The sequence below is a fragment of the Solanum tuberosum genome, unplaced genomic scaffold (assembly GCF_000226075.1).
Source record: "Solanum tuberosum cultivar DM 1-3 516 R44 unplaced genomic scaffold, SolTub_3.0 scf00592, whole genome shotgun sequence".
Taxonomy (NCBI): Eukaryota; Viridiplantae; Streptophyta; class Magnoliopsida; order Solanales; family Solanaceae; genus Solanum; species Solanum tuberosum.
This window is the reverse complement of record NW_006239576.1, coordinates 4,128-18,371: the sequence shown is the minus strand read 5'-3', so window position 1 is coordinate 18,371 and position 14,244 is coordinate 4,128. Positions and strand designations below refer to the sequence as shown.

General features: G+C 34.5%; 2 protein-coding genes across 2 annotated transcripts; both read left to right on the top strand.

Annotated features, from left to right (window-relative positions):
- Positions 1 to 6,147: 6,147 nt before the first annotated feature.
- On the top strand, positions 6,148 to 14,027 carry LOC102605064 (protein JASON-like). Its single transcript, XM_015304983.1, has 10 exons — positions 6,148 to 6,547; positions 6,907 to 6,961; positions 7,061 to 7,158; positions 8,683 to 8,927; positions 9,130 to 9,631; positions 10,042 to 10,554; positions 12,578 to 12,653; positions 12,817 to 13,163; positions 13,278 to 13,360; positions 13,596 to 14,027. The coding sequence occupies exons 1-10, from the start codon at positions 6,365 to 6,367 to the stop codon at positions 13,672 to 13,674; spliced, it is 2,181 nt and encodes a 726-aa protein (XP_015160469.1). The 5' UTR covers positions 6,148 to 6,364; the 3' UTR covers positions 13,675 to 14,027.
- Positions 9,940 to 10,593, top strand: LOC107058813 (formin-like protein 3). The gene has a single exon (XM_015304987.1). It carries the CDS (start codon positions 10,054 to 10,056, stop codon positions 10,576 to 10,578), a length of 525 nt encoding a protein of 174 aa, XP_015160473.1. The 5' UTR covers positions 9,940 to 10,053; the 3' UTR covers positions 10,579 to 10,593.
- Positions 14,028 to 14,244: the final 217 nt, after the last annotated feature.

Sequence of the window (14,244 nt, the reverse complement as noted above, 5' to 3'; positions counted from 1 at the left end):
TTCTTTTCAAACTATCTTTTGTTGATTAAGTCATTGAGTCTCAAGTAAATTGTAGAAGAACATCACAGATTCTCTTCTACATTAGTTAAAGTTAATATTATACAATGTATGTGCTCCACGGAGTAGACCAAAAAAAACTAGTACCACCTTTGTCCACTTTTAATTGTCATAATTTCCCTTTTTAGAGTCAAACGATAATAACTTTGACTAATATTTTACGATGTACTTTTTTATCATATTGATATGTGTAAAAAAATGGAATTTATAGTACTTTTCGTATAGTTTTTGAATAACTAAGTTTTTTTGTTTAAAATATCAAATTAATGTAATCTAATTTGACTTTGAAAATTAGTTAAATTGACTTTTGAAAAGCGCAACATGACGATCAAATTAATGTAATCTAATTTGACTTTGAAAATTAGTTAAATTGACTTTTGAAAAGCGCAACATGACGATTAAAAGTGGACAGAGGGAGTATTTAGTTAACTACCTAGTACTAAGAAGAAAGGGAAATCTCAGTATCACTACAACAAAAAACATTTTTTAATAGTAATAAATATGCATAGTGAATCCAATGTCATCATGTTATAGGCTTTAGTAACATTTAGAAAAAATACTAGAATGTAATTGTCACTAATAATTACCTCTAAAAGAAATATGCTTAGCAGTAATTAAGTTATTATCGTTATAATTATCGCTAAGAATCATTTTTGATACAGTAATAAATCAATTGAATTATTACATGAACTTTCACCTCATTATTGATGGTCCGATCCTGTTAAAAAAAAAAAAAAAAACTAAGCAGAACATATATATAGATGCCTTCTGGCTACCTTTTATATTCTTTTGGCCCTTTTCATATTACAATTGATAATATATACTCCTATTAGAAATAAAGCAATCAATTCTTTTGCGGTCATTACTTAAGAGACCTAAGTCGGATAGTTGACGAAGTCTTTTCTGCTCGAATATTGTCATGTTTCTTTTTTTTTTTTTTTTTTTTTCAAACTGAAATTTCATTTTTCTATCCACATTTAGCTTCTTTTTTTTTCCTACTCCATCAATTTTATTTTACTCGTCAATTTTTTAGGGAAGTAATAATTTTTTATTAATATTAGGGAAAAGGGTCTGATATACCCCTCAACTTTGATATTTGGAGCTGATATGCCCTCGTTATGAAAGCGACTCATACATACCCTTACCGTTATACAAACGGCTCACATATACCCATACCGTTACAAAATGAGCTCACATATACCCTTCATTTAACGGAAGTGAAAAAATTAATTCTAAACTTATATTTTTGACTTTTTTTTTTAAAAATCATTTAGGGGTATATAGGATTCTTCTAGAAAAGTTCAAGGTATATTTCTAATTTTTTTCATACATAAAATTATTTTTTTGACTTCTTTGATTTTCATTATTTTAGTTTCTTATTCTTATTTTATTTTTTCTTTCATTCCTTAGTGTAAAGAAAAAAAATTTAAACTATTGTTTTGTGGCTAAATTATAAATTAAAACAATTTTTTTTTCCTATAATGTAATTTAATTTTTGTAGTTGAAGAAAAAAAAATTGGTCATCTATAATAAGTTTTACAAGAATATTAGTGAAACATAAATAAATTTGACCATCAAAATAATAAATCTAAATTAGCCATTGAAACAAAAAAATATGTTTGAGGAAGATTAAATATACCCGTATGGGATTATAGTTTTTTTTTTAAAAAAAATAATAAAAACTTAAACTAACTTTTTTTTTTCATTTCCGTTAGAGGGAAATGGTATATGTGAGCCATTTGTATATAAGTAGGGGTATATATGAGCCACTTTCATAACGAAGGGTATATCAGCTCTAAATGACAAAGTTGAGGGATATGTTAGACCCTTTTCCCTTAATATTATCTTTAATATTAAATAAATATATAAAATAATCGTAGATAAATTTAGAGTTTTAAAATATTATTAGTAAAGTTAATTTTAAAAAATACAATTTATATTAAAAAATACATCAAATTAATACTCCCTCTGTCCCTAATTACTTGTCTACTTTTGAATTGGCACACTTATTAAGAAAATAATTAATGACATAGTGAGTTTACCATTTTACCCCTATTAATTATGAAGTGGATAAAAAGTTTTACATTTTTCCAAATAATTAGTCATTTAATTGAGGGTATAACAGATAAATTTTTTTTTGTCCTTTCTTGATTTGTCAAAATAGACAAGTAATTAGGAACTATTATAAAAGAAAAAGTGGACAAGTAATTAGGGACAGAATGAGTAGTATCAACCAAGTAACTCGAAACAGAGAAAAAGAAAGTAGTAACATAATGTAAAAGGCGCATTAAGTATTTGTATGTACATTTATTTGCTACTTTATTCGAGGAAGCAAGTCAATAATTAAGGAAGAGAACCCTGGAAAAACATGTCGAGGTAGTTATTGGAGTATAACTCCTTACGATAAATATAAAGTAGATGCCAAATAAATATAAAGTAGATGCCAAATGTAAACTTTAATTATTTTTTTGTTAAAGTAAAATAATAGTGTACGAATAATTGTCTCGACTCCCATCCTCCACAAAATTTACTCAACCAACCACTCACACATATTTCAATTAATTTATTCTTCTATTCACTGTCAAAATCCTTTCTTACGTACAAAAGTTTCTTCAATTTTTTTTAAAAAAATGTTCATAAAATTTTATTTTCTCCTTCTATCCATTCAGTTTAATTTTAAAAAATATAATCGTGCATTCGCTTTGCAAAGTTAGGAAAATGAAAAAAAGTGCTTGAATTACTTAGAGAGAACGAAAGTGACACTGTTACTTATAACACTTTTGGTATTGGGGTTATGCAGAATTGGATTTGTTGAAATAAGTTTTGAATTTACAAACTGTTAGCAACAAATTTCTGTAAGCGCTGAAAATTAACTGCAAGCAAAATAAATAAAAGAATATGTGATTTTTATAGCGTATTTTTGCGTGATTTGAGGGCTATTTGTAGCGTATTTCTCCAATGTAGGACGATGTAGACCTCCTCGAGATGTATTTGATCTCCGAAAACGTCGGGAAGCACTTCGTCATTTTAAGTTGATCTCCGGGAAGAACTCCGTTGACCACTCCTTCGAAGAGAGCTATGTAGTTCATGTTGTAGCTTTCTCCAATTCTTGCTCCAATGCTTGTTGAAGTGTTTTCTTAGAATGTCATGTCCATCCCCTATTTATAGTTGTAGGGAGCGGACAAGATTGCTTGTGATTGACCAAAGGATGTCATTTTGACACTTGGCGGATTGTGATTGGTTATTATATTATTTGACTAAGACTATCACCTCATTTGGACACGTGGCATCACCTTGTTGGTCTTGGATGCCTAGTCACTGTGACACGTGACATACAAATTTGGACCACAGACTTGAATACAAATTTGGACACCAACACTTAGAGTGCCACATAAGTCCCCAAAGTGGAATTTTAAATAAAAGAACATAACTTGATTTGCTTCGTTTTTGCAAACCTTCAACTTGAAAACAATTGGTAATTTAATAATCACACCAAATTTTCTTTCCTTCGTTTGATTTTGTAAGAATCATTCTTGAAATCTTTAGATTATAGATAGGAAAGAATTGCTATGATTTGCTTCTTCCAATTTTGTCAAAGCTTTCCTTGTACCAAAAATGAGAATTGTTCATAGGAACCTCTATATAAACATCTTTCATGTACAAAGGATTCATCAAAGAATCATTGGAATAATCATTTTGAATTGATAGTAAAATGTTTCTTGAAGTAGAACTCCTAATTTGGTGTGTTCTTTCTATATTTCGTGCAGTCCCGCCAAAACATCATTTTCTTGGTGTAGAAGCATTCAAACGACGAGTGGCTTGATTCTGGAGATACTAGAGTTTTAGTACTATGACATAATAAAAAATCAACATAAAAAACCTTTCGTATTGACGGGAATTGATTTTTGAAGTTGGTCTCCAAATTTGGAAGTTCTCCTCACAGTTATGCACAATCTCGCTGAAATGTCCTTTTCTTGATGTAGGAGCATTCAAACGACGAGTAGCTTGATTTTGGAGAAACTAGACTTTAAGTACTACGACATCTAAAAAATCAACATAAAAAACCTTTCGTATTGACGAAAATTGATTTTTGAAGTTGGTCTCCAAATCTGGAAGTTCTCCTCACAGTTATACACAATCTCGCTAAAACATCCTTTTTTTGGAGTTAGAGAATTCAAACGACGAGCAACTTGATTATGGAGAAAACTAGACTCGTAGTACTATGACATATCCAAAAATCAATATCAAACTCTTTTTGAATTGACAGAAATTGATTTTTGAAGTTGGTCTCCAAATTTGATGATTTATCTCACAGATTTCCATTTTTTTCATATGATTTTTTTTTTCCAGTTGACAAAGAAGTGACTTGATCTTTATTCATCAAAATTGCATCAGAAAGGCTTAAGCAGTGGAGATTGTTGTTGAAGAGTGATCTAGGCCGCAAGTTAAAGTGTCATATTATTAGCGTTAATATTTCAAATTTTAAGATTATTTTTACCTTATTCAACCCTACCATCCCTACCCCCTACCCCCCACAAAAAAAGTTGTTTTGAAAAATATTTTAATTTTTTAAAATTTCATTTTTTACCCCATCTCATACTCTAACCCCACGACTCCCCCTCCACCTCGTCATTTTAAAAAAAAATTGTTTTTGAAAAATATATTTCAATTTTTATTTTATTTTAACGCCATCGCCACCCCTATCCACTCCCCCACCCAGGCCACCCGTCAAAATTTGTTTTTTTTTTTTTAAATATTATTTTTGAAAAATATTTCAAATTTAAAATTTTCATTTTAACGCCACCTCCATTCCTATCCCCCCACCCCTGCCACCCCTACAAAAAAAAGTTGTTTTAATGTACGTAAAAATAAATAGAAAAAATAATTAATTTTATAAACTAATGAATATTTTGGGACGAACATCTTTAGTAATATTATCCACTAATATCGGATGAAGAAAATAATTTTTTCACCTTATTTTCTAGACAAAAAGCAGAAATAGAAAATTAAATTTTTTAAGACTAAAATATCCCTTACATATATACATATTTATCAATATATCCCTTATTAATTAATTAACGTATCTCATAAGTTTGGTTGAATTTTATTTTTTATTTTTTTATAATAGTTTTTATTTTTATTTTCTTTATGTTTTATATTATTATTTATATATTATATTGTATATTACTTTATGTATTATTTTACAGACTTAGAAATAAAAGTAACAACGATATTTTTGTAGGATTAATAAAAGAGAAAAAATAACAATTAAAGATTTAGACCCTCCCAAAAAAGTAAAGAGTAACAAAATTTTCTTTTCTTAATTTACTTTTTTTTTTATTTGAATTTTTTTAACACTTTAGAATATTATATTAAAAAAAACAAGATAATAGCTAAGATGAAATCCAAAAAATAGGTAACAAATAACAAAAAGATCCTTCTCTTCAATATTTTTCAACAATATTTATCTATGTACAATATCGATTGAAAATTTGAATATGTACATTTTAAATAATTAAATTAAAAATGTAATTAAAATTTCTATATTAGATGTTTAAAATAGTTTCTGTCTATAAAAATAATATTAATAGTAAAAGCACATTGATACTTGACAATTTTGATAATTTGACTCTCAAAAGTATTTTAAAAGTAAATTAGTCAAACTCAAATTGCTTATCAAAAATATTTTTCAAATGAATTTGCCAAACGCAAATTACTTTTTCCGAAAAGCTATTTTGAAAAAACGCTTCTAGAAATAAGCAATTTTTAGCAGCAATGTCAAACAGACTCTTAATTAGATATTAGGTAGAAGGTGTAATTGAAATGAACTTTTCATTTTCCTCCAAAAAAAAAAAGTTTTAAATTTTGTCCAAAACCTTAGATACTAGTACTAGTAAATAGTAATAGAGAGGATTACTGTCCTAATCAAACAGATTAAACTAATCACGCGACAGCTATAAGTTTAGCTCACAATTCCATACTCTCAGGACACGTGTCACTTAGAAAGAGCGAGTTTCACCCAATAGATAAAAAAAATAAAAAAAGCCTAAAGCCTTTTTCTATTTTCCCTCTCAGTTCGAAATTCAAAATCTAAAATCCAAAAGGGCTTTCAATACAGTGACTCCTCACCCCCACCCCACTAATAATAATTTTGCCTTCTCTTTAAATCCCTGAATTCAACTGAAACCTTTAGCTAGGGTTTTCACTTTCATGGCGATTTCTTGATAAATTCCGTCTTTATCAATCAAATCATATCAATTTATACTGTAATCGGAGTCGGAGGATGAGATATATCATTTGAGAAAATATGTTATGGTCTAGATTACCTTCCGAAGAAAGTGAGGATAGGAATAATCGGGATATATTTGGAGTGTTTAGGGTGCTGGTTGTTGCCGCTATGGGATGTCTCTTTGGCTGTTTCCGTATCAATGATGGTTCTCTTCCTCCTGATTCCAAATCTCAGCTCGTTTCCCAGTCTCTAGCTCCTAAGGTTGTCTTATATGTTTTTTTTTTTAGTTTATGAATTTGTTATGGACTTTCAATTCACCTATAGAAATGGTAGACACAGATGATCTGTGATTAAAATTCGTTGATTTTACTAAATTGTACTATTTCTCGTTTTTGAGTTGAAGTTCTGTTTGATTGCGATTTACTGTCACATTTCATCTATTTTTTTTTTTTTGTCGTTTGATTTCTCGGTAGCTAGTAAGGATGAAATTTGCCGTTTAGGGCTACTTTGTGGAACGATGAATTTCTGATCAGACTATCTATAGCTATGGTAGGCTGGTAGCTCTGCTAGATACGGAAGAGATCCACAATTCCTCATAGCTATTTTTGTTATTTGATCAGGAACCTGTGGTGTCTCGCAACAGGAGTCCATTATCTTCACTTTTCAATTCTGAAGGTAGTAATCTTACATAAATTATCACACTATTAACCAATTGAACTGATATTGTTCATTAAATATTTTCAAGTTCATAAATTTTTATGCTGATGATGTCAGAAAAAGGCGAGGATGATTATTTGCGTGAAGCTGGAAAGGCTGATCAAGATGCAGGAACACCCAAGTCTGAGCTGCACACGAAAGAACTCAGGGATCAGGTTCGTTTTCCTAAAGTTTCATCACTTAAATTAGCCTTTGTCAGTTACTCTATTCAATTTAAGGTGCAACAGTTGGATATGTATGAGAATTTGATAAAAGCAGATAAACAACTGAAATTTTGGAGGAGGAACTTCCCTTGCTATTCTCCTCTTACTTTAAGAGGAAAGGTACTTTAAATGAACTACTCTTAACATAAAACTTAAGTAAACTGCACGGATAAGTAGATATACCCCACTAATTTCATTATTTTCATGTTCTAATTTCTATGTTAGTGAACTTAGGAGTGCTGTTTCTATGAGAAGATTAATGTATATTTCACATATAAAGAGCTAAGTGCTGAAATATAAGAGATATATACAGTATAAGAATCATCCTTTGATAAGTTAATACACTTGGCAAGATAGTACAACGAAAATCCTTTCCTCTCTACCATTTCAATTAACAAAGTCAACCATTTCAACAAAGCTTGGAAAGATAGTACAGGTTCATTTCAATGAAAGATGAATAGCATAGGGGTCATTCACCTGCCTATAATTTGTATTCTTCAATTGGTAGAGACGTTCTTTTCTTAGCACCTGGTATATTGAAACACTTCGACTCTTAGGAAATTTGAATGGAGTTTGGGGGTCATTTTTATGTTTAATTTCTAGGAGATATTGGTTTACTGAAAGTTAAATAGTGCCGTCACATCAAAATTTCCAGTCAGGGTATATTGCTGAATTTGTCTATGTAAAGAAGAAATTTTTAATTATGTAGGATAACACCTGCTCTCTTGTGCAGATGAAAAAGCTTAATGTAACTGACATAGGTAATAAGGCAACAATGGAGAGCCCATGGACTAATTCCACCTAGTGGTGAATTAAACCAATAGAGAATGCTTTATTAGTTCTGGACGACTATCTACTCTCCCTTATTTTTCTTTAATCATATTTCATCATCCTGCTTGCTGTTATATCTTCCAATTTTCTAATTTAAGAAGCTGGCGGCATGCCTGCTGGACCCTAATCTTTCTCCAATTACTGAAAGTGAATTCATTCTTGAACGAATTTTCTCTTAGCTGTTTCTATTGATTGTTGTGAAATTTAGTTATCATTTCAATGATTTGTCAATCTTTACCTTTCCTTTGAATATTTTTATGAAATTTGTTGATTATTGTGACCTTTGCAATTTTTGTCACCTCCGTTTGGATTTAGATCACTTCACACTATGGAAATTACAGTATAAGTTATAGTGAACTGCATTGAAGGTTTGTGAATTTTCTGCTGACAGAAAAAAAGATCCAATATGATGGATGATGTGATAAATCATTTAGTGCCCGAGTAATGTAGCATTCTTGTATTTCTTTGATTTACTAATTGTTGTGATTAATCGATGGCCTCGTATTTCTTTTAGTTTTGGTTGCTGATAATTTCTGCAACTTTCTTCAGATAGTAACCATCTAGTCCAGCTACCTTTGGTTTGAGATTTCCCCACCTATTTTTAGATGATTTTGCATTGTCTTTATTTGTCTAACTATTATGCAGGCCAAGTTCCTTAAAGCTTGTGGAACTTTACCAGAGACTCCTGCTGAAATTCGAAAAGGCTTGGCTAAATGCAAAGATCTATCAGCTTCAAAAGGAGATGTTGAACCTTTAAAATTCAAGTCTTGGCTCTCTGATGTGGCTGTTGAAAAGTTCAACCTGGATTTGCTACCTGATCACCCTATTACACCTAGTAAAAGCAATGAACTGGAAAAACAATCTGGTTCCTTAACTCATACATCTAGCAGGTAGAATCCTGACCTAAAAAGACGTTGGTCAATTTACATATAGCATGTCTTCAGCCAATCCCTATAATTATGGTTGATCTTGTTAAAGAAAGTTCTTATGGATACAAATCCCCCTTTAAAGGCCCCCTTCATATTTTAATGGGAAGTCTGCATTTAGCATGTTTATATATTTTACATCTCATGTTGTCTTATGTCTCTGTAGTTGCATGATGGATGGACAAAATGGTCAAAGTTCGCCGAAGAACTCTATTCATGGTAGTGGATCTGCTAACACTCCGACATCCATTGAGTTTAATGCTAATCAGGCTCATAGAGACGCGGCTTCAGAGGTTTCACCAATCTTTGCTCCCAGTGCGCAGTACATGAATAAAACTGTTCGCTTTGATTGTGAGTCTGATCTGTCTGCAGTCTCATCCAAAAGTACTTCATTTGCACTTGACAGTGAAAACTCAAAGCAGGCTGAGTTTTCTGGCAATTACTCTGCATTGAAGCATTCGCCCTACCCTACCCCACTAAAACTAAGTGATGAAATGCAAACACCAGGAACTGTTTTTCCAACATATATGGACAACATTGCAAATGGAAAAGCTGCTCGGATCAGGTCTCAGTATGTTTATCCAGTTTTAAACCCTGTGGATAGAGCATCGCAGTTGAAGGATTTGTCTGATGAAGATTCCTACTCCCAATTCAACACGTTAATAAATGTAGATATAAAATAGAAAATAAAAATATTAATCAGCTAATAATATGACTTTTTATTCCCTTCCTTACCTTTTTTACTATGCATTTTTCCATTTTCAATATAATATTTTAATTTATTTAATTGAAGTTGACGTGGACCCCACAATTATCTTGCAATTCCCACTTAAACTTTACATTCTCTCTTCTTTTGATTTCATTTTTCAGCCTTAAATGAAAGCTTGGGCCCCACAATCCACATGTCAAAAAATGGGTGGAGCCTCACACAACTTTGGTTGGTTGGGCCTCTACCGTAATAAATTTTTTCGTGCAAAATTTTCTTACAATACGACTACACATTTCCTCTAGCACCAGTTACACCACCCACCCAACCCCACCTTGTCCCCATCTCCGATCATCTCTGCAAATCTGAGAGCTACCGGAAAAAATGTCACATGGAGACACTATACCTCTTCACTCTTCATCCCAATCCGACATTGATGAAATTGAAAACCTCATCTATTCCAATCCTTCTACTGTCCTTCCAGCACGCCCTCCTTCTCCTCCTCGTGCTGCCATACCTGTTTCATCTTCTCCCTTCATGCCTTCTAATCTTCGCCCACCACCTCCCCCTACATCTACCACAACCACCAATTACAAACCGACACCTGTCCCTTCCATTCCATCTCCACCACCCCTACCTTCATCGGGACAGTCGAATATAGCTGCTACCGGATTCGGATCCCCGCCCAATACCCTTACCGAACCCGTTTGGGATACCGTCAAAAGAGATCTGTCCAGAATTGTTAGTAATTTGAAGCTGGTGGTTTTCCCTAATCCTTATAGAGAAGATCCTGGCAAAGCGCTTCGTGATTGGGATCTATGGGGACCTTTCTTTTTCATTGTTTTCCTTGGTCTCACTTTGTCATGGTCTGCTTCTGTTAAGAAGGTAACTCCCACTACATTGTCATAAGCATTACCATTTTACTCAATTCTGTAAATGTTTTAGAAGCATTTCTTTTTGTGATTGTACATGTTTTGTAGTTTTGATGTATAATATGTGTAATTGTAATTAACTCTGGCACAAGGGGCACTCAAATTAGATCACGTTATAGCTGAATAGAAAGGATACAACAACAACAACAACAACCCAGTAAAATCCCACTAGGTGGGGTCTGGGGAGGGTAGAGTGTACGCAGACCTTGCCACTACCTCGTGCGAGGTAGAGAGGCTGTTTCCGGAAGACCCTCAGCTCAGGTACATCAAATCCAAGTAAAAGGCGAGAAAGACAGTGTATATACATACCATCCAATACGAAAGATAATATACAATCAACAAAGGAAGACAATGACATCAATACACAATGAGAGAAATGAAACACAATAAACAACAAAAGGCTATCGATCTCACAGAAAAGAACTGCAAGTGCAAGACTAGGACTACTACACACGCTACAACCCCTACCCTTGCAAGAAGAGACAACACGCTAGCCCTACTAACCTTCAACCTTAATACGAGACCTCCACTCCTTCCTATCTAGAGTCATGTCTTCGGTAATGTGAAGCTGAGCCAAGTCCTGTCTAATCACCTCTCCCCAATACTTCTTAGGCCTACCTCTACCCCTCCGCGTACCCTCTACAACCAGCCCCTCACACCTCCTCACTGGGGCGTCTGCGCCCCGTCTCTTCACATGACCAAACCATCTCAGTCTCGTTTCCCTCAACTTGTCCACCACAGAGGCCACTCCCACCTTCTCCCGGATAACTTCATTCTTAATCCTATCACTCCTAGTATGTCCACACATCCATCTCAACATCCTCATCTCCGCAACCTGCATTTTCTGAACATGAGAGTTCTTGACTGGCCAACACTCCGCTCCATACAACAAGGCCGGTCTAACTACCACTCTGTAGAACTTACCTTTAAGTCTAGGTGGAATTTTCTTATCACACAAGACTCCAGAGGCAAGCCTCCATTTCATCCACGCAACCCCAATGCGATGTGTGACATCATCATCGATGTCACCACTTCCTTGTATTACAGACCCAAGATACTTAAAACTTTCTTTCTTGGGGATGCTCTGTGTGGCAAGTCTCACTTCTACATCTGCCTCATCCAACGCATCACTGAATTTGCACCCCAAATATTCTGTTTTGGTCCTACTCAACCTGAACCCTTTGGACTCCAGCGTTTGTCTCCACACCTCCAACCTCGCATTAACTCTGTCCCGCGTCTCATCAATCAGTACTATGTCATCCGCAAATAACATACACCATGGGACCTCCTCTTGAATAGACCGCGTCAACTCATCCATCACCAAAGCAAATAGAAAAGGGCTAAGGACTGATCCTTGGTGCAACCCCATCTCAACTGGGAAATGCTCCGAGTCACCTCCAACCGTTCTAACCCGAGTCTTGGCTCCACCGTACATGTCCTTTATCGCCCTAATATAAATCATCGGGACACCTTTAGCCTCCAAGCACCTCCAGAGGACATTCCTCGGTACTTTGTCATAGGCCTTTTCAAGGTCAATGAACACCATATGTAGGTCTCTCTTCCTTTCTCTATATTTTTCTACCAGTCTTCGCATAAGGTGAATGGCTTCGGTCGTCGACCGTCCAGGCATGAATCCAAACTGGTTCTCAGAAATGGACACCCCTCTTCTCACCCTCATCTCCACTACTCTTTCCCAAATCTTCATAGTATGGCTTAGCAACTTGATACCCCTGTAGTTGTTACAGTTCTGGATATCGCCCTTGTTTTTATACAACGGAACCATTGTACTCCACCTCCATTCATCAGGCATCTTTGCTGTCTTAAAAATAACATTAAACAACCCAGTCAACCACTCTATACCTGCCTTGTCCGTGCTCTTCCAAAAATCCACCGGAATCTCATCGGGTCCGGTCGCTCTTCCCCTGCTCATCCTACTAATAGCACGTATAACCTCCTCGCTCCTAAAACACCTGCAGTACCCAAAGTCCCGAAGTCTTTCTGAGTGTGCCAAATCACCCAACACAATGTCTCCGCCCCCTTCTTCATTTAGAAGTTGGTGAAAGTATCTTCGCCATCTCTGCTTAATGGAGGTCTCATCCACCAATACTTTGCCTTCCTCATCCTTGATACACTTTACTTGGTCCAAGTCGCGCGCCTTCCTCTCTCTCGCTTTTGCGAGCCTATACAATTTCTTATCCCCACCTTTGTCCCCCAGCTCGATTATGGTCCAGTAACATGACAGAATCTGGTGAAATGCCCAATGAAGCAAGCTTTTCATCAGAACTCGGAACTCCCGGATTAAGAAAAGCTTCAGCTGATAATGATTCAAAGGTAGAGGCCAGCTTGTCTTCGTGGCTGAAACCATCTTCAATCAATCAAGACGAGGGTAAGCAGCACACTAGTTCTGGTTACGGTAACAATGTTCACTATGGCAGAACTCCTGGAGATAGGCCTATACTTGGATTGGTTGCTGCTCACTGGAAAGATGATGAAGATTCTCGTATATCTCCTAAATGGTGGGATGGAAATGGGATCCCCAATTCAACTAACAAGTATAAAGAGGTTTGTCCTGCGTAATTCTTTAGCCTTCTCTTTTATCTTTATTTTCAGTCCACATCTCAACTCTGAGCTACACAACTCAATAAGCTTAAAGCTGATGACTTTGAGACTTCGCAGGATCAGAAAGTAAGCTGGCATGCAACGCCATTTGAAGAGAGACTGGAGAAGGCATTATCAGAAGAATCTTCCATTCCACAAAGGTATTCAATCCTTCTTTGACTTCTCTTGGTATATGTTAGTTGTTGTTCTATTTCTATCTCAGTAACTTCTCGTTTATCTATCTTACTTCATCGTGTCACAGCTAGTCGGCATCATTTCATCAGTTTTGAATAAACTGGCTAGGCAGACAGATTTAGATTCATCAAGTGAATTGATAGAATTAAAGGATCAATTGGTTATGATTGATATATCTGATGTACTTCTTTGGATTTGCAGGAAGCAATACAGTGGGACAAGACCATTTGCCTTTAACGACATGGATGAAACTGATACTGCCATCTCTCAAGTGCACTAATAATGTCAGCTAAAGCTCATTTTCCATCCATCAATTAGCACAGATTCAAAGTTTATCCGGGAATTTTGTTTCGTCTTTAGCTGAGATGCTGCTCAATCTCAGGTGTAAGCCAGACGTTCAATCTCGGATGATGGTTCGAGATATATCAAGGATTTCTGAGTGTAATATAGTTGTAGTTTTGATCATATAAACTGAACAAGGTGGCAGTTTAAAAATGAAAAATGATTAAGGATATTGGTGCATTATGATTGAGCATCTGTTTAGCAATGCATCAAGTATAAACAAATTTGCTCCACTATTAATGTGATTGCAATTTTTGAATTGTTTGGAATTTGAATCATGCATCCTTTTAATCTTTGTAGTTCCTTTCGATATTTGTTCTTAAAGCCAGTCGAACTAATATTTCAGATAAAAAACTTGACTATCTTTAGACCCAAATAATTGACAAGATTTTGTGTTATTTTTATGATTTATCAATTTATTGCAGCACAAGAAGCTTTCAAGTTATATTATTTATGAGTAATAATCATCCATAAAACTAACTTTGGTAGGATCCCAAACATCACAATG